Raw genomic sequence first — 20989 nt, 5'->3', positions numbered from 1 at the left:
TAGTCTGCACCAGAGGGGTGTAAATCTAGTGCACACTTGTGTGCTGCGCACTAACTGGCCTATGCAGACCCTGCTGATGTGCACTAAAAATTACCAAATGTATACTAACGTAGTCCCATTTCAAACAGTACTATGTTAACACACACTAGGGAAAGGAGTAGAGATATGTGGTCCCTATGGGGATTCACTGTGGTGCGCATATGCTTTGAACCAAAATTTCTTCGGCAGCAGGGTCCATAGGTTCATAACTGTGCCACCTCATGCTTCCATCCAAGGGCATAAAGGATGGAGCAAATCGACCAGCCCCCAGTTTGGACTCTACTGTGAATCAGGTTGACTCAAGCAGAAGGTAAGGAGAGAGGTCATGGAACACCCATAGGGACCATACATCTTCAAGAACTCCAGTTACCATAAGGTAAGTAACATTCCTTTTTTCTTAAGAGTGCTGCTCCCTAGGAGTATTTACTGTGACTCCCAAGCAGTGGTCACTGAAGAGGAGGTGTGAGGAAGTATTGCTGTAACAATAGCAGAGTGGGGGATTGCTGAGCCAAAGGAGGTATCTGTAGTCAAAGCTTGGAATACCTGGTGAAAGCGTGTAAGGAGCCCCAGGTGGCTGCTCTGCAAATCTCAGAGAGGGGAATTCCCTGTAAGGAAGCTACTGGTACCACCTGAGCAATCATAGAATGGGCCCTGACAGTTTGAGGAGGAGAGGCTTTCATAACATCATAGCAGAGAAAATTGCAAGAGGCTATCCACTTAGTCTTTGGGAAGAGACAGCTTTCCTTTCTATTTTCATGGCGACAGCAATGAACAACCCTGGAGATTTCTGAAAAGGAGTTGTTCTTTGCAGAGAGAAGGCAAGAGCCCTGTATGTCTAGGGAATGGAGACTTGCCTTCTCCATGTTTCAGGGAGGTTTAGCATAAAACACTGGTAGGTGTATAGCCTGATTAAGATGAAACTCAAAAGGTCACCTTAGGTATGAACTTAGCACATAGACCTAAAGAAACCTTGCCCTTGTGAAAAACTGTATAAGGTGGGTCTACCATAAGAGCTCCAAGTTTCCCTACCTTTGAGCAGAGACAACAGCTATCAGAAGGTGATCTTCAAAGAAAGGTGCCGGAGGGAAAAAGGGGCTAAAGGTTCAAAAGGACAGCAGAAAGAATGAAGTTCAGATCCCAGGCAGGAACTGGTTGCAAAGCTAGAGAAAATGTCCTTATGATGCCACTCAGGAACTTTGTGATAGAAGGATGAGTAAAAACAGGGCAGCCTCCACCAGGGACTGGAAAGAGCTAACAGCTGCCAAATGTACTCACAGGGAGCTGATCGACAAGCCAGGTGTCTTTAGCAAAAGAAGATACTCCAGTAGGGGAGGGATACCTGACACCTCAATAGAAAGTGATGCTGCTGGCACGAAAGAGAGAGCAGCAGCATTTTCCCATAGTGCGTCTCCTGCTGTTCTGGAGGATGGCTCAAATGTCTTGAAAGCAGGTTTGTTCTATGCTCATTGTCCATCCTAAAGCTATGCTGCCAGATGTAGGGATGCTGGACTGAGGTGCTTTACACTGCCCTCATTTTGGGACAGTAGGCCCTGGAACATGCAGATCTGGAGACATTGTAGATGCAATCATGTCAACGGGGTGACATAAGTGCATGCCTCTACAGAACCAGGCAGGATTGGACTGTAGTCTGAGGGCTGAGATGAAGCTGGCCGAGGAGATTCCTCATGGCAAGGAATTGGTCCAGAGATAAGCAGGGCCCTGCTGTGTCTAAGTTCAGGTCCACCCGATTAATTGTATCGTTTGTGCAGGTGTTAATATGGACTTGTCCAAAATGTCTGAAGTCTTAGGGAATCAAAGAGTTGAATTGTGGTAGTGACTGTTGCTTGTATCTCCTGGTATGACCAACCAGTAAGCAGCCAATTGTCCAGGTAAGGCTATATCGGTCTCCCCTGTCTACAGAGGTATGCAGCCATCACCACAACACCTTTCATAAATAACCTGAGGCCATGGAGAGCCTAAAAGGGAGCATTCTGTATTCAAAGTGCTTCTGGCCCACTGTGACCTGCAGGAACCTTTTGTGAGCAGGATGAATATCCAAACGAAAAGAAGCATCCTTCAAACTGAAGCCTGTAAACCGGTCACCTGAGCTGAGGGAGGGTATATAGGGGCCAAGGTGCTCATTCTGAACTTTCAATGCTGTATAAAGATGTTCAATATCTGAGGTCTTGAACAGGTCTTCACCCCCTTTCCATTCTTTTTGGGACTGAGGCATTACCTTGAGTAAAAGCCCTTCCCTGTAATAGGAATAATAAATTCTGTCAACTTTAATTTTCTATTCTTTGGTGGGACTGGGATTAAAGTTAGAATTTGCTATTTTATCCTTATCTGCCCCAAATATAAAGGTAAACCACCTGCTGCTCTAATCATAACTCACATACTGGGGCCACTTCAGAGAACTGCAGAAGGGAAATTCCAGGAAATTTCAAGCTATAGAAGACAACTTTACAAAGTTATCACAAAGAATATTTGAAATATATTACCTTTTAATATTTGATATTAAATATTCCATCTTTCGGTGTAGCTTCATATTCTCCTTCAATTAATTATCTCTCTCTTTCAAGTAGCAGCAGCACTTGAATAAATTTTAGGAAATGGGTTTGCTGAAGTTTTATCATGACAAATTAAGAGAATATTATCCCCTACTTAGACATCAAAAATAGTTGACTTGCTTTGCAACGACGGTTTTCTGGCAAATCAAAGCTTTCTAAGAACTTAAATGACTATGTATTGCAGCAGTGAATAAGTTACGTATGTAAGTTTTAGTAAGAAGAGTCTTACAGTTTTCCCCTCTGTTAAAAAGCTCTGTTTAAAACTTCTGCACAAAATACATAGGACCTTACACTGGCCAATATTTGCTTCCTCAAAACTAAATAAGAATGTCAATGAACCGTTACCTCTGGGTTGTTTAGCTTGTGAGGCTGTCACAAATGAAAATTTTTAAATAAAATGAAAATATTTTTCTAAAGACAGCTGTAACAAAAACTGTCTCCATAAAAACAAACATACTGAAAGTTCCAATATGGTAGTTAAGAGACATAAAATTAGTTTGTGATGTCATAAGAACATTTATGTACTTCTGAGATCTAGATTGAGATCCTTAGATAAGAACAGGCATATATGTATTATTAGAAAATTAAAGCCCTGATTCTGCAATTTGATCCACTAGAGCAGACCCCTCACAACAAAAGGGTGCTCACAGATCCACACTAGCAATTCTGAATGAAGAACCAGTCCCCTAATGTTCTTCCTTGCTCATTCCCTGCCTCGCATCGATAGATTTACTTGAACTGTTGACGTAAATGTTTTAAAATAATGAATTGCTGTTCAGTTGTAGAGTTCAATTCATGCACTATATTAGCTTTCAAATGAAAACTAAAAATTAAATCACTGCTGCTTGTGAGGGCTTTTCAGAGCCCATTTCTCAGACAGTTTGAGGATGGGAGAGAGAAAGGAGGCGGGTTCTTTTAAATTAAACAGTAGGGTGAGTTGCAACAGCATTTTCCAAAGACTTAATGGAGAGGGGACAGTTCTTTCCAATTTAAAAGATTAAATTAAGGGCAACAGCAACAAGATATAGACAGAGTCAGAAAGAAATTTTCTAACATGCAGACCTGGTTGGCGTTTCATCATCTAACAGTATTCAGTGCCCCATATAAAATAGACTTTAAACCATATCCTTATCCGGATCTGGCAGCATTTTTGACAAATTTAGGAGACTGAGAATTTAAACTAATGAACAGAAATTTAACTATCCTTCCTCTTCTAGAAATGGCCCCAACAGAATAAGATTGACACACATTAATTTCCTTCATTGCTTGACTAATGAATCTGGATTTCAGGTTCTATTTTTATGACATTCTGTATTTTTTCCCCACAATTGTAATATCTTGTAAATTCCTAGGAAAGTAATTGTTTTTATAGGTTTGTTTGAATTCCGACTGTAAATTAGAGCAGCCACCAGTTCTCAAGCAATCAAAGAAACAGAATTAATATACTCAAAAGCTCTTTATAGTTGAAAGCTTATTCTAGAAAATTTACAACTTTAGGAATTCTGGATGTCAGTCTAAATATAGTCATTGCTGCCATCACATTGTTCACTGCTTGTGTGTTCTACCCCTTCCCCCCACCCTGCACCTCTCTTGTCTATTTAAATTGTAAAGTCTTCAGGGCAGGGACTGTCTTCTACTCTATACTGTAGCATAGTGGGATCCCATGCTTGGCTGGCCCTTAGGCACTGATAAATAATAGCTAGTCATGGAATGCTATTGTCCATGCTGTCCTGATTCTGTGAATAAAGAAGACTTCCTTCCACATCTGTTAATCTAGCACCTTTTTCCATCACTAAATTTACATTTAAAATAAAATATTTGTGACCACCAGAAATACCACCGTAAGCTGAAAAATCTCTAGCCAAGTACAGAAAGACTGAGACCAGCACGCTTTAAAAAACAAAGATCGCATTTCACAGGATATCACAACTGTGAAAGGATAAGTTTTTCGATGTCTCTAAAATGTGGTGGATTACACACATCACAGGGTCAGAAATTAAATCACTTAAGGGTTATGTATAACAGTACAGTAACTCCTCACTTAACGTTGTAGTTATGTTTCTGAAAAATGCAACTTTAAGCAAAACGATGTTAAGTGAATCCAATTTCCGCATAAGAATTCATATAAATGGGGGGGGGTTAGGTTCCAGAGAAATTTTTTTTTGGCCAGACAAAAGGCATTATATACATTTTAAACAAGCAATTTAATACAAGTATAAGTTTTAAACAGTTTTACATACAGTACAGTACTATAGTTGGGAGGTGCCCCTGCCTTACCCCACACAGATACAGCCCACTGGCACTGCAGACAATGAGGCAGCAAGGAGGCTGAAGGTGCCATAGACTAGGAGAAGCGGCAGCTTCCCCACTGTGCAAGCACAGGCACCGACTTTGCCGGGGGCTCAACCGTTGGCCCGGCCACTCCACCCCTTCCCCCAAACCTCCACCCTTAACCCACCTCTTCCCCCCCGCCACCTCCTTCCCCTTTACTCTGCACGCTGAGTCCTCACTCCTCACCACTCCCTCCCCTGCCTCCTGCCCGTGGCAGTCAGCTGGTTTGCGGCATTCAGGAGGCCTATGCGCTGTGTCCTTGCTCCTCTTCCCCCCCCCCCACCCCCGAACGCCGCAAACCAGCTGACTGGTGGGGAAGCAGGGAGAAGGTGCTGATTCGCGGGGTCTGCCAGCAGGCGGGGAGGTGCTGGCGGGAGGGAGGGGCATGGGGGGGGCTGTCAGCCGTGGACAAAGCAGGCAGCCAAACGACGTTATAGCGGAGCATTCCACGACTTTAAACGACCATGTTCTGTAGTAGAGCAGGGATGCAAGATCGAAACAACATTAAGCGAGAGGATGTTAAGTGGGGAGTTACTGTATTATTCCTATTTGGAATCAGAATTCTGTTGCCTTGTATACTTATTAGGGATGTAAAAGGTTAACTGGTAAGCATTAGTCTTACCGGTTAACCTGCCTTAACTGTTAACCCCGAGCCGGTCGCCCAGCCCGACCAGAGCGGCCTCAGCCCCGGCCATGCCAGCCGGATCAGCCCCAGCCGCTCTGGCAGGCTGGCCCTTTAATCATTTAAACGGTTAATTTTAAAAAGGTATGTACATCACTAATACTTACTTCTGTTGTGATAATGTAACAACACATAATTTTGCTATGAAATTATTTGTGATGCAAAGTTACAAAATCTATTGTAGACAATTTACTCCTTTTGTTACAGATAAAAAACATAAAATACTGCCTACCACCAATTAGAAATTCAATGCATAAATCAAAACCAAGTCACCAATTTCAGTTCTAATATTCATGCCTATGAACTATGATTCTAAAAAAACCCACCACACAAGGTTGCAACATGAAGCACTTGAAGTAAGTGAATATTCTTTCTTATATTCTGGAATTCTTTACGACAACCTTAAGTCTTCCCTTTGTGTGTAGGCTTTGTTCTAATCTGGACCTTACTATTTGTTTTCCCCAGAACACGTACAGGTCAGTTGGTGAATTAGGCAACGTTCTGAAGGACACCATCCTCAAACTGCTGAAGTTGGACAGTGTACTGTGAATGACGCAGCCCTGTTTTGTTTCCACTTTTACATATTGCATTGAATGAGGCGGTGCTCCTCAGGGGCCTGGGTTCCAAATGAGCCCTGCTTCATTCCACACAAATCCTGAAGTATCATATTAATTAAAATGAGAAATTACACTTATCTTCCCTTTCTGCAATCCCAATAGAAATGTTTTTCAACCGATCTCTCATTTCTGCACAAAGTCAGTGCATGTGCTACATAAAGTCATAACTCTGCCAAATATAAATGGCTCTTCAATAGACCACCAAAAGATATATCTGTAAACTAGGCACCATCTCCCTGCTAAGTTTCAAGCTCCTGTCATCTCACACTGAGGTGCTAGAGCTGTTCAAAAAAGAGCTGCAATATTTTGGTAACTTGTTTTTAATGGCTTAGCTGATTTGCTCAAGCTTTCAAATTAAGTGACTCTCGATCAGAAATCAAATAGGGAAGGTTTCAGCTCAAAAGTCATAAATTGGAGAAAGTTATATCAAACTGCAAATGGCCCTTTGAAATGGAAATGCTTATACAACCTAAAATACAGACATTGCCTATAATATTAACCAAGGATTACAGCAAATATTTAGAGACATTTCCATGGTGGTCATTTCCATAGTGTCTCAAGTCAGAAAAAGTTTAGCATGTATTATAGAATGGCCATAATGAAAGTGCTCATTTTCAAAAATATCTGAACCTAACAGTTTGGGGGAGAGAGAGAGCTGGCTATACTGTGGAATTTTTCTAATTGATTTTAAGGCTAGCTCAACCTAACCTAATTTTAAAACTTGGTTAGAGCCAAAGCAGAGACCTAGATTCAGGGGTTTAAAATAGCCTGAGCAATTTTATAAAACTGGTTTGAAAACAGGTTAGAAAACTTCTCCAGTGCAGACAGATCCAGTCAGCCTGGTGCATCAGTATGCATGGCAATTTGGTTTGGGAAGAGTGAACAATCAGAAACTATCCTTGGATTCTTACTTAGCAAGAGTTGTAGGAGATGAATTAAGTGTTTTGTATCTGGGAAGGCGCACTGCGTGTTTTGTCTGGTCCAACTCACAATCTCCAATACAAATGTGATATAGCTAACATAGGAGGCCACATCTCACTGTCTCGGCCTCTTCAATTCAAGTAAATTGCCTTGCTTGTGATCCGTTAAAAATTACAGGAAATAGTTTACCAGGAGCTCAGAATTACACAGTAAAAGAAAAATTAATACATCCTGAATGAACTGGGAGAACAAATGCAAACTGTGATATCTAACTCCTCTTACTCATCCTCCACCCAAAATAGAACAAAATGGTATCATGAAACAATAAAAACTGCAGTATACTGATCTATGAAAGAGGAATCTAGTTCAGACTTGCCACAAAGCAGGCAAGGAAGTCCTTTTGTCACATGCCACAAACATCAACAGTTCCAAAAACAGTTTCTTTAAAAGAGAACTAGAAGATAATCATTGTTTCTAATTACAAAGAAAGGTAAGTCATTAAAATACTGTCTTAAATGTAATAAAACACTCAAATTAGGAAATCACCACCTTGATCATTCAGAGATACCAAGAACTTGGAAAAAAAAAATTCTCCTACTAGAAAGCATAAGAAATGTGAATTTCAAAGTTGCTGGAACTTAAGCTGTTTAAATTTAAAAATCTATTAACATTGATGTTAAATTTCTAAACAACCATTAAATGTTTTTAATATATACACCTTACAATGTTGAAACTCATCTCCAATATGTTCTAACAGGAAAGAGGATTAATTTAATCTTATTTGCAATCACAAATTGGGCTTCCTGTATATGTTCATCTACATGTTGAAATACGTTTACATGCATGATGTGTGGGCACAGTTTACTGGTCATTCTGGCAGAGGTGGTGGATAGATCTCTGAGTTAGGGCATGATCCCGCACCACTGAAGTCAATAGGAACAGGATTAGTTAAGCACATAAGAGTATGTCCTTGCAATATGGTTTGTATGTGCTTCACTGTTTTTTAATCTGATTGAGGTTTCGGGTTGATGGAAACGTCACTTCAGCAACCCTAACTCCAAATTAACAAACTTTATTGTGCAGTTATTATGTCAGCCCCACTATTATAACAGCATCAACCACATGCACTAAAGAGATTATGAAACAATGACAGGTGCAGTATTTTACCAGCTGCTTTGAAGATTCCTTTTCCTACTTATATTTATTAATTCCTTTTACTCATTATATATAGTAAGGATCAGATTCTGATACCCTTATTCACAATCAATACCACCTTATGCAGTGCTGAAGTCACTGGAACTACTCATGGAGTACGGTACTGTATGAGTATCAGAATCTAACCATAAAGAATCATTTACCTAAAATAACTACTTATCCATCAATCTTAATGGGATCTGAGTACCTAACTTCCTAGGCTCCTCTGAAAATCCTTGTGTAGGATTCAAAGTGTTTCAGATGACATTCCATACAATAGTTTGCCCTGTAATTACTATAACAGATAAAGTGTGCCTGTTCAAATAAGTGGCACTATATTTCAGCCTTCAGATCAATGGGAGGTGGGGGAGGCAAGTGAGGGGGAGAATGCTCTGAATCAGGCAGGGAAGGGACCTGAACTTGTGTCTCCCCATCTTAGCTTTGATAAATATTTCTAGTACCATTTAATGCGAAATATATAGAGCAGCAGTTCTCTCTCTCCTCACATATCACAGCTTGAGTATAATATTAGAATAGGAATCTCTTATAATTACACTGATTAAAGTTATGACGGTGGTACACAAAGTACTTCTGAGTTGTAGATATGGTATACTAAGTCAGTCTGAGAGCCATTGCTGGAGAACTGCTCTAGAACCAATGTTTGTAATAAATATTTGTAATGAAATAATGGGAGATTAGCTGACACAAAAGGGTTGTGCAGGGCAGTGGTTCTCAACCAGGGGTACACATACCCCTGGGTGCACAAAGAGGTCTTCCAGGGGCTACAGCAACTCATCTAGATATTTGCCTAGTTTTGCAACAGCACTAGCTAAGTCAGTACAAACTAAAATTTCATACAGACAACTTGTTTATACTGTTCTATATATTATATTTACATTCCAATTGATTTATTTTACAACTATATGGTAAAAATGAAAAAGTAAGCAATTTTTCAGTAATAGTGTGCTGTGACACTTTTGTATTTTTATGTCCAATTTTGTAAGCAAGTAGTTTTTAAGGGGGTATGGAAGATAAATCTGAGTCCTGAAAGGGGTACAGTAGTCTGGAAAGGTTGAGAGCCACTGGTGTAGGGCTTCCCAAATCTATCCGAAGAATCCTGACTTAGAATAAAATGATTATGTATATTTCAAGATCTGTTCTGACAAATTTTCTTTAAATAGATGTTTTTAAGGTAATACCCACTAAAAAAAAAAGAGAGATTTAAATGATTTTACACACAGTAGGCAGAGATAATTAATTTCTCCTTTTTGCCAGCTCATGTCTATTGATTACTACAAAAACTCAAACATTAAAAAAAGATACTTCAGAGCATGATGCAGATACTATATTGCCAGGTCTTAGTTGGGAACTAGTAGGAGAAGGGAAAATATTACCTCTAGAGAAATTGGGGCATGGGAAGGCACCAAGTCTACTCAGAGGTACCATCTTCCCAACTTAACAATTTGTTAGTTCATTAGCCTTTCAGCTCTCATTCAAAGTTTCCTTGAGCCACAATACTAATTTCGATCTAAACCCCACTAGAAACATACCCATATGATTTAAAAAAAAAGTGAATCTACAAATAGGTAAAATGTTTAATATTTTGAAATTGTTATATAAATGTTAAACAGAACATATCAAGATCAAAAGGAAGTGTTCCAAGCACACAACAATATATACAGGAAACTTACAAAGATTATAACACCATTTCCAGAATGCATTCCAAAAGAAGAAACATAAGGGAAAAGAAATGCTTTAGACTCCTTCTGGGCTTGAAGACAACTATTTTTTTCTCGTGATAACCCCACAACACTGCAAGGAGTTTTATGAGAGAGGCCTAAAAGGGACAAAAAAGGCCTACTTTTCCACTTTGTTTGAAGAGAGTTGTAATACATTTAGAATTTTGTGGGTTATCTATATTGGTGCACTATGGTAACATTTTTTCTTTTTTCTCTCATATATTTAACATTTACCATAATTTTTGGCACACAAGAAAGCACTGCCTGGAAAACCGTAGCACTGGAACAACACAGGAAGAAAGCAACGAATTAAGAGTTGTAAGAGAAAGTTTAAAGGGCGTCTGGCCTCACTAATCTTAGTTCCAATTTTCTCCCAAATTCACAAGCATCGAAGTTTCTCCCATCCCTCCCCACCACAAGTAAAAAAAATCAGCCAAAAAGAAGGGGTGGGGGTAGAGGGGAGAACACTAGCACTTCAATACTCTAGACTGGAAGAGTGAATGTGAAGAGCTGCAATGGACTACTTAAACAAAACCCCTTTTAGGTTCAAACTAATGTGAAACATAAGGCAAGCTGTCAGTTTGTATTGCATGTATCTTAAACTAAGACTACAAATAGTAAAGATTCGCTCTCCATTCCATAGTTGTTGGGGGTCTTTTTTAGAGAGAGCTGAAGCTCACGTAATTAAAGTATATAAACAAACACATGAATTGATAATATATTTAAATTATGCAGATGTTTATTTAATATTAACCTAATAAATCCTTATTTCCACACAAGTAGAATAAATCTTAACCATAACAATTTATATCTCTCACCTCTCCTAATTCCACCTTATTTTACCCTCAAAGTATCAAAAAGGCTTCAGGCCTATAATCAGCAACAACAGGAATACCAATTTAAAGAGTCTAATCAATTTTGCAGCACACATTGTCCTAATAAAAAAAGTGATTCCATCTTATGGTATCGCACAGTCCCCTGGAATTTTTTTCCTTCTTTATTTCTCCTCACCTCATAAATCTTATAAGTCATAATTACCATATACAAAAATCTGCCCTGATCCACTTCCGCTTATTCTCCAGAATGTACATCTTCATATCATTACCTGAATATTTATTTTGATTAAACTCCAAAAAGAGTAATTATAAATTATAAAATCTACTTCATCCTCACATAAAGCTGTCATTTTTTTCTATTGCAATGCTTTCCCATACCTTGTTTCTCCACATTCCACTAATTCTGGGAGGATCAGTCCTTTTCCAAAAAGAAGCTAACACACTTCACTTACAGCAGTCATTGAGTCAATATCCCATAACCATGAGAGCAATCCCCAAATCAATAACCTTCTTTGATCTGTAACCTAAAACAGAACCATTATGGGTTAGGTGGATTGGCTAACTTCAGTTATTTTGAAAATTCTATTTCTTTTCCTCCAAAAATCTATTATCTTAGAGCACCCCTGCCACATGTACAGAAGTTATCTATTTCTCCAAATTCTCTTCAGCATTTATGACTCCTTTTTAACTTAAATATAGTGAGGTACTATTGATATAGTTTTGCAATAGTTGTCCTTAATAGTTATATATAGAGCTTAGGTTTTGGTCCTCCTACGGACATTTTCAAATTGCTGCAGAAGTGACATCTATTTGTAGATCCTTTTCACGTTTTTCCAAAAACAGAGATCGAGAAGACAACACTGTCACTAACAATCTGCTAACACATGGAAGTGAGGCCCAAACTACAGTTTTAAGGAGCTCTTCATTTTCTGTATCCTGAAAACTCAAAAAAGTAAAGATAGTCCTAACACTACTACCTGTAGCTTAATTTAAAAATGTATGTCTCACAATCAAAAATAGAACCTTAAACTACTAAAAACCACCTGCTTTCTTTTGAGGGAGCATAGATGGAGAAGTCCACTAATTAGAAAACTGCAAAAATTTTATTTTACATTTAAATCAGGAACCTGCACTCACACTCCTATAGAACATTATTACAAATGTTCCAGGCTGCATCATATGAAGGAAGCAATTAACAACTGAAACACAACACAAAAGTGAAATAGTATTTTTTCAGAGACCCCAATAATTTATGCAACCTTCATCTAAAAGGTCTTACAATAAAAAGCATCTTCCATCCTGCGTAAGTTGTAAAGCAATTCTCATTTAACTCATTCACCCACCATTGATGCAGATACACCTAGGACAAAAGGGGGTCAATGCTTAACAGCAGTTAAACTACACAACAGTTTAGCAGAAAACAAATACCACCAAATCCACTGAAAAAAGCAGGAAGAATTTAATCACCTAAATTAGAATTTGGCCTGACTACTACTGTTGTCTCCTTCTCTTGCAAAGACTGCCAAAGAATTTTTATCAATCACAGATGGCCAAGATCCTTTGTTTTTCCGTCTCATTTAAAGGATGGTAGTAATCTCCAGCAGCAAGGTGCTTCCCAACACCATGCTGAGGTATTTAATTCAGTACCACCTTAGCTGGAATCATGGGTACCCAATACCTATCAAGACCAGGCCCGCAGAGAGAAGTGCTGCTAAATAACTAACACCAAGAAGACTTGGGAATCGCCTTGAAACTCTTCCATATAAGGGCTGAATAAACTTGTCCCTGCCTATCTTGAAAGATCTGATGACACCACAGCTAGACATAGTATGGTCATAGAATTAGGAAAAAACACACACAAAAAAACATACGAATTTCTTGTAAAACTTCTCCTAAAATTAGTATTAGCACACCTTTATCAACTCAAACACCTAAAACATGGTGAAAATGAACAGATGGCTAGTTTTCAGAGTCCAACCTGTTCAACTCATGCCACCATTTAATCTGAAATATTAATTAAATCCAGTGATGCTCTTTCAATGTTCATGATTAGGTAAAATTTAAGAGCATTTTCACATTAAAGAATGTATACCACTGTTAAATGGGAATTTTCCAAAACAATGCCCATTTCCTTTCAACAAGGTAAATAATGTTGCAGCTTTGTCTTTTTTATTTCAAAGCCCTAAATGTGTTACAGTGAAACTTAACTGATGAATATCCAACTTATTACTACATATTTTATTACGGGCCAAAAGCTCATTTGCTTTTATAAAAATATGGCTTGTGCATGTGAAATACAGCATACGCTCACAAACGGATGGATGTGATATGTTTATTTAACTATATGGTCTGAAGTGAATAGTATCAGTCATTATGTTTATATTAATTCATTTATTTGGAGCTGAACAAACGTGTGACAAACCATCTTCCCTTTCGCCCCACACCCCATCCCAAAACGCACACCACAGAGAACACGTACTATGAGTCTAAGGCCATGACTACACTACCCGCCGGATCAGCGGGTAGTGATCGATCTATTGGGGATTGATTTATCGCATCTAGTGTAGACACGATAAATCGATCCCCGATCGCTCTGCCGTCGACTCCGGAACTCCACCACGGCAAGAGGCGGAGTCGACGGGGGAGCAGCAGCCATCGATCCCGCCCCACGAGGATGCCAAGTAAGTGATTCTAAGTCAATCTAAGACACGTCAACTTCAGCTATGCTATACTCATAGCTGAAGTTGCGTATCTTAGATCGATCTCCCCCTCCCCACCCCACCCCCAAGTGTAGACCAGGCCTAAGGCTATGTCTACGCTACAGCTTATGTCGACATAATTTATGTCGCTCTGGGATATGAATAAACCACCCCTCTGAGCTACGTAAATTACACCAACATAAGTGCCAGCGTGGACAGCACTTCTCCCACTAATATAGCTACTGCTGCTCGTGGAGGTGGTTTTATTATGCCGATGGGAGATGAGCTGCAGCGGTGCATGTGCAGAATGCCCTAAATGTAACAGTTTCTGCCACCTGAATACTCACAGTTTTAGTCTACATCAACAAATTATCCAGGTTCTTTCTGAAATCTCAGCTCAGACTCATTCATGTGAATCTACAGCTGTTAAAGCAACTTCTTTAATGCTTGGACAGATCCATGCATTATGGATATCTAATGTAAATTTTAATTTCACTTCAAGGTACAGCATGTCCTCCCTATCCCGTCCCTCCTCCCTCTTCCCCCCCCCCTCCCCCGGTCAAAACAAGCCATAAAAGAAGCTAATGTTCCCAGAAGCAGAGTTTTCTTTCAGCCATGCAAAGGCCACAAGTACCAGCCACTCTGATTTGGAGGATGTAGGAGTGTCAATGAGACTATCAGCCTTCTTTATTTTTTAAATACAAAAATTAAGCCACTATCTCTTTGCTCTGAATCAGTAGCTTGGAAAACTTAAAACTAATGTAAGCTGATCACTGGGGTTGAAAAGAACAAGCATCCAAGCTACACTTATGCAAAAGAAGGCTGGGCAAAGTGAAGAATAACTATCCTATCCATTCCATATTAAATGCATCAGTTTACGGTTTGGGGTATATTTAAACAGACTCTCATTTTACATAACACACATGTATGAGATCTCTCTAACCCTCTCTAAAAATCTTTAAGTAGCCCTGTATCTATTGTTGCAACAACAGCGGACAGGAATAGTTGGTTATGTTCCGGGGGCTGGCAGAAAAATATTTTGTAGGATTATCCAAAAATACGAAAGAGAGCTCTACAGGAAATTAAGATGGTCAAAAGCATTAACAAAGTATGATGCATAAACAAATTAATAACTCACTTCAAGTCAGACTGATCTAACCAACCAATTTCTTGTAGACAACAGTTAATTTCTTGTGATAAAAGTAATAAGAATCCTTGGTGAGAGTCCATCTAATAGCTCTTAAAGTAATGTTATTTGTGTAAATTTATAAAACACTTCTTGTTGTTAGCCCAATTCTCACGTAGTATGTATTTTCACAAGAAACGTGTAGAATTGGATATATTAAGGCTATTTTGTCTTTTCACTATACTTTGACACTTCAGTATGCACTCATGGCCTTTATGTTCACTGGTCAGAAGTCATAACAAAACAGTTCAAATGCAGCCGCAGTAAAGTCAGGCCTGCATTGACTCATCTCTAACAAGTTTTAAAGACAGAACTAGCATGCTTTTGCTCCATCCACACAGGTCAACTAAATCATGTTAAAAATTATATTTGTTATAATGTTGTTTGAGAGCTTTTTAAGTAGTCCGTTAACCAGCAACAACAGGCCCACTGTGACTTGAGTAGAGAAAAGCAACATAAGAATGCTAGAGTACTTTAACAAGAGGATAAAAGAGAGCAAAAAATATAACTCCTTCCCCATATTTTGGGAAAATAACTAGAACTTCAATGTGTGTTTTGTGCAGCAGACTTAGTACTCTGCAAAGGCACTGTTTTAGTCCCTCAAATGTGAACAATGTTTACAAAATATAGCTAATGTACAGACATTCTTTATTATCAATATACAACATAATATGAATTAATCACTTGCCACATTTAACATGTCAAATCAAATTGACTTGAGCATCCATTGCACACTAAGTTTTTCTGGTTTCTGTGTAACAGATAGCCAACCAATTAGAGAGAGATTTGTCGAAAAAACTTGCAGAGTTTCAACCCTACGCCAAGTTTCATCTCCAAATTTTTATAGCTGAATTATTGATGCTGACAGAGGTGTGTGTATGAGTACATATTTTAAGTGTTAAGACTATCCTGTTATATTTTTGAAAATTGCATTATTGTACAGGCTCTGAACTCCTGAAAGTTCATACACAAGATTATTTTATTGCACAGCCTTAAAGTAACCATTGTATGCTTAATGCAAACACACAGAACTTTAGTAACAAGATGATAAAGTTATTTCCATTACTCTTTCTAGATTTAAGTAATTTCAAAAGGTAAAATTAAAAAAAAACCCTATACCATCTGTTTTTTGTGTTTGTTTTATGGCCTAATCCCACAATCTAGCCACACTCAAATACCCATATGCTTTAATGTGCATTTAATAAGACAATGTTGCATAAACACCTGTTTTAATATGTTAGAGTTAAACTGGTCACACAAATGTATTTGTTTCTATTGTGAATAGGAAGGGCGGTTTATTGCTCAGAGAATTCTAGTCATTGACTGCTTCTGACTACTGAACAGCCCACTTCAGTCTCTAGATTCCTAAGTACTCTAAGCCTCTGTCTATCCTGCAATTAGACACCCCCGGCTGGCCTGTGCCAGCTGACTCAGGATCTTGGGGTTCAGGGGCTTTTTAACTGGGGTGTAGATGTTTGGTCTTGGGCTGGAGAGCTAGGATCCTGTGAGGTGGGAGGGTCCCAGAGCTCAGACTGCAGCCTGAGCCTATCTACACCACAATTAAACAGCCCTTTAGCCAAGCCTTGGGAGCTGTCAGCTGGCACAGGTCAGTCATGAGTGTCTAACTGCAGTGCAAACATAGGGACTGTTTAACTGTGGTGTAGACATTCAGGTTGCAGCCTGGGCTCTGGGACCCTCCTGCTTCACAGGGTCCTAAAGCCCAGGCTCCGGCCAAGCCCGAAAGTCTACACCACAATTAAACAGCCCCTTAGCCCAAGTCCCATGAGCACTAGTGAGCTGGCATAGGCTGGTTGCAAGTTTTTAATTGCAAAAACATGCCCTCTGCCACTGCCCTTGAGGGAAGGAAGAGCAGAGTCAGTGAGATTCTGTATACCAGCAGCAGGTTAATACTGAATGACATTTCTATGGAGGGGCATTTGCCACCAAGGTGTGTTTTTACACTCCTTAATTACCAGAAACTAAAAAAACTGGGAAGAAAATAATTTTGCAATAAAATAACGATTCTTAGATAGAGCATTTGTGACTGAGCAACAGTTTTTAACACTGAGTTTATACTTATGCTATTTTTAATTCATACATGAAGAAACAGCAAAAGCATAAAAATTTGAAAAGAAAATTATTGTACACCTTTCCATTATTATTCACCCATGTTTATTATAGGAAAGAAATGCTTAAAATGTTATAGGTAAGTACAGAATATGAAGGGCCATGGCCATCATTAGGGAGTAACCATGACGTTGCTAGATTTCAGGAACCTTACTTGTCCAACAAGGTTACCTTTTCCAGATAATGCAATAGTAAATATTTATTCTCAAATGAAAAACTGAAACAAAATGAAGGAAATGGAGACGTAATACTGCTGAAGATATACGACAAACTACTAGAGAGCACAGAAATGGCGTAACACTGGCAACATTAACAATTCAAAACTAAGAATGATGCATCGGAATTGGAGGTGAAAAGAAAGAACAGTAACCAGATATGAATGTAAATACTAAACACAGGTCCCAGTCTTGCAAACACATGTAACTTCATTTACATGATGAGTCCACTGAAGTCAACTGAGCAAATTACACACGTGCCTACATCTTTAGAGAACTGGGGTTATAGTTTTTGGAATGTGAGATAACTTTTCTCTCTTGTAATTACTCACATGATAGTAAATTCTTAAAAGCTGTCATTCACTTCCATGTTCTTTTTTCAGTTAGAAATCCTTTGTGACCTTTTGACTGGGTTTGGTTGCAAAAAAGGAAATGTATTTTAAATAGCAAAACTTGGAAAATACTATCCACAGATATCAGCTTCTACTTTGGAGTTTGGAGGCCTTGATGTCAATATATACTTAAATGTGTTAATTTTTAAGGAAGATAATTAGGTAACTTTTGTGAAATAACTGTAATCCATTCTTTAAACAACTCAAAAGGAAAAATTAAAACAATGCTAACAAGAAGCAGTTTGATGGGTAAAAAAATATCAAGCATTCTCAGCATTTATGAGAGCAGGGCTCCGGGTGAACATTTTTCACCCACGAACAGCATTTCATGTGCTCGGTTATAAGAACTGTCAAAAAATAAAGTGCAAAATAATGTTTATTCTAATCATTGAATTTGCCCTAGTTAGTATACCCTCATCTACATACATAAAGAGATTCTATGCATGGATCCTATTAGCCAAATTTAAAACTTTTATTGTACAAGAGTAGTTTGCTGTAAAATAGATGCACAATTTTTGTCATTAAGAATTTTTGTCATTCTTAATTTTTATGATCATCCCTCTATGATATACAAGTTGTCTAAGGCTGTTTCAGGCAATCAATTATTATTTTTCTATTACTCCAAAAGTTCTAATAATATGAGGTTTATGCGTTGAATAAGAGTGTATTAAAAATAAATAATTTCTTTGGAGATCACTAGCCATAGATCACTTAAAACATTCTAGTCTTTTAATACACAGTACGCAGTGCTGCTTTCTTTGACATTCACTGTTCAACATAAAGAATTATTGCTGATTAGAAGTAGAGTTTAAGGGGGAAGCTGTCCAGTTGAATCAGAGTCCTAAAGATAACTTCCAGCAATTTAAAGAAGTCCTAAAATCCTCAACTTCATTGGCAAGAATTTTGGCTTAGCAAGTCCTCTGCCATATTACATACTGGTAAACTGATGTGAACAGGTATGTCCAGTTTATATGTGAAGGCAACACATTTAAATTGTTTGCCACTGGCTACCTGCAGCAGGTGTAACATCAAAAAGTTACGATAAACACTAAAAGCCAGTGACTCAACAGAGCGTCTCCTTTTTAACGTGTGTGTGACACACACACACTTGCAGGAAATCACGAAGGATGACTGAAGTTTTCATATTTCTTGTAATGCGAGAAACCATTAACAGCAGTCTTCGCATTCATTTGCTCTAACCTTCAACTGAAAAAACTGTTTAAGCACCAGCACAGATTTATGGCAGTACAAGGTAATAACTAGGCCCATTCACTGAGTAACTAATGTGGCTAGCAATCTCACAGCTGGATATATGAAACAATCCTATGAAAGTTACACAGAGGCTATGTTGCTACCAGCTCTTCATGTCACCTGACATTTTACCATCTGACCTAAAATCCCTGCAACATGAAGTTGCAGGAAAACTAGCCCAGAGTTGGATTTATAAGACTCCTTATTTTTTTTTTTAAATGTGCATCTATAACTTCTGATTCCTTGTCTGAGAGTCTTTCATTGGAAACTGCCTTAAATATATTTTCATAACATATTTGCATAGGTTATGAAAAGGGAAGAACCGCCACAGGTGCCGGTTCCTCTGCATGCTCCTTGCTGGGATGGGATAGGAGAGGTCCCCCCAACGGTCTGTAATACCCACTCTTCCAATCCCAATCCCCTGTAAATGCCTGTGCTGCTCTCCCCCAATTCCCAATCCCCAGTTTCTGTAAAGTGCGTCCCCCCCCAAGCTCCAGTGAGTGCCTGCACTGCCACCCCTCCCCCAGTCCCAGCCCCCAGTGAGTGCCTGTGCCACCGCCAGCCCACTGAGCACCAGTACCACCACCCACAACTCCAGTCAATGCCCATGCAGCCACCCCCGTCCTGGTGCCGTCCCCAGTAAGTGCCCATACCACCCTCCTTCCACCAGTCCAAGTCCCAGTCCCCAGTGCCTGTGCTGGCCCTCCACACCGCTCAGTAAGTGCTCATGCCGCCTCCCCTTTCCCCCCCCAGTAAATGCCCATGCTGCCACCTCACCCCTCAGTCCCGGTCCCAGTCCCAAGTGAGCTCCTGTGCCACCCACCAGTGCCGGGCGCAGTACCAATGCCGCCACTGCCCCCCAACCCCCAGCGCCGGTCCCAGTCCTCAGTGAATGCCCGTGCCGCTGCCGCCGCCACCCCCCCCCGTGCCGGTCCCGGTCCCGAATAAGTGCCAGCGCCGCCGCCCCCCCAGTCCCCTTCCTTCCTCCCCCGCCTGGCCGCGGTGACAGGTTTCATTGTGCTGATAACAGATGGGGGCACAGAGCGTGTCATCCTCCTCCCCCCCCCGGCTCCCCAGCCCCCCAACTCCTTTCCCCTGCCCTCCCCCCGGCCCCGGAGTTTCTCCCCCTCGCCCCCAGCCCGCCCCCCGCGGGGAGCAGGGTGACACACCGGGCGGCTGCGGGGCCTGCGGCCGGGCGGAGGCCGGGGCCTGGCGCGGAACCGGTGGCCGGGTACTCACGGGGAAAGCTCGGATCCGCATCTTGGTGTCCTTCCGGCTGCCCGTCCCCTTGCTCAGGTTCGACATCTTCGGACCCGGCTCGAGCGGAGCCTCCTGCGGAGTGAGGGGGGGCTGCGGGGAGACCCCGGGCAGGAGCCCCTGGCGACCTTCACTCCGGGCGGCGGCCCCCGGGGGCTGCGGGGCGGGGCGGAGGGAGGCGGCTACGGGGGGTTCTGGGCGGCGGCGGCGGCGCAGGCCCCTGTCTTCGGAGGCGGCGGCGGCGTTTCCTTCACCCTCGTCCGCCGCGATGGCGGACAAACATCGCTCAGTGCGCAGGGCCAAGCGCCCCCCCACCCCGAGACAGATCCGGCCGCGGCGGCAGGAGGGGCGCGGGGAGGAGCAGGGCGGGCGAGGGGGTGGGGGCTCTGCTGTCTAGATCTCGCGAGACTTCGCTCCGAGCTGTCACTGGCTGCAAAGGGGCGGGGGGAGAGGGGAAGGCAGGAAGAGAAAGCGCGCTGGGGCAAAGGTGGCCGCTGATTGGCTGAGTGCGGCGCGTGGGGGGGGGGGACAAACGCAGAGAGGGTCCCGTGGCTGGCCTGGAAGGGGGGAGCAGTGGTGGGATTCGGGGGAAGGGGTTCCTTAACAGCCCCAGCTGCTGTAAAGAGCCTGTCAGGAGTCTCTCCGGGCTCGTAGACACCACACACTGAGGTTCTCCACATGCAGGTTTGCAGCGCAGAGGGTCTTCGATGAAACTCACTGCTCACCCCTCTCTGCGACAGACAGGTGTGCAGAATCCCCCTGTGCAACCCTTCTAATTTCTGCTCCCATCTGTAGTAGAAATAAAGCAGCTTTGCTAAATGTAGGGAATTGCTCTTAAGTACCAGTGGTGTCAATCAGAGGGGAGATGGGGTGGGTGAAGAATAGCAAGATTGACCTATGAACTGCTAGTAGCCCTAATGCCCATCTTGGTCA

General features: G+C 41.0%; 1 protein-coding gene across 1 annotated transcript in view; it reads right to left on the bottom strand.

Moving 5' to 3' along the window:
- Window positions 1–20203, bottom strand: part of CUL3 (cullin 3) — a 100304-nt gene extending 80101 nt beyond the window's left edge. The window contains exon 1 of the mRNA XM_074963921.1: window positions 20039–20203. Within this exon, the coding sequence (XP_074820022.1) occupies window positions 20039–20104 (66 nt within the window). The 5' untranslated portion in view covers window positions 20105–20203. The remainder of the gene's footprint in view (window positions 1–20038) is intronic.
- Between the last annotated feature and the right edge of the window lie 786 nt (window positions 20204–20989).

Source organism: Natator depressus, chromosome 9 (assembly GCF_965152275.1).
Source record: "Natator depressus isolate rNatDep1 chromosome 9, rNatDep2.hap1, whole genome shotgun sequence".
NCBI classification, from domain to species: domain Eukaryota; kingdom Metazoa; phylum Chordata; order Testudines; family Cheloniidae; genus Natator; species Natator depressus.
Note: the sequence above shows the minus strand (reverse complement) of the source record. Positions and strands in the feature narration are given on the sequence as shown.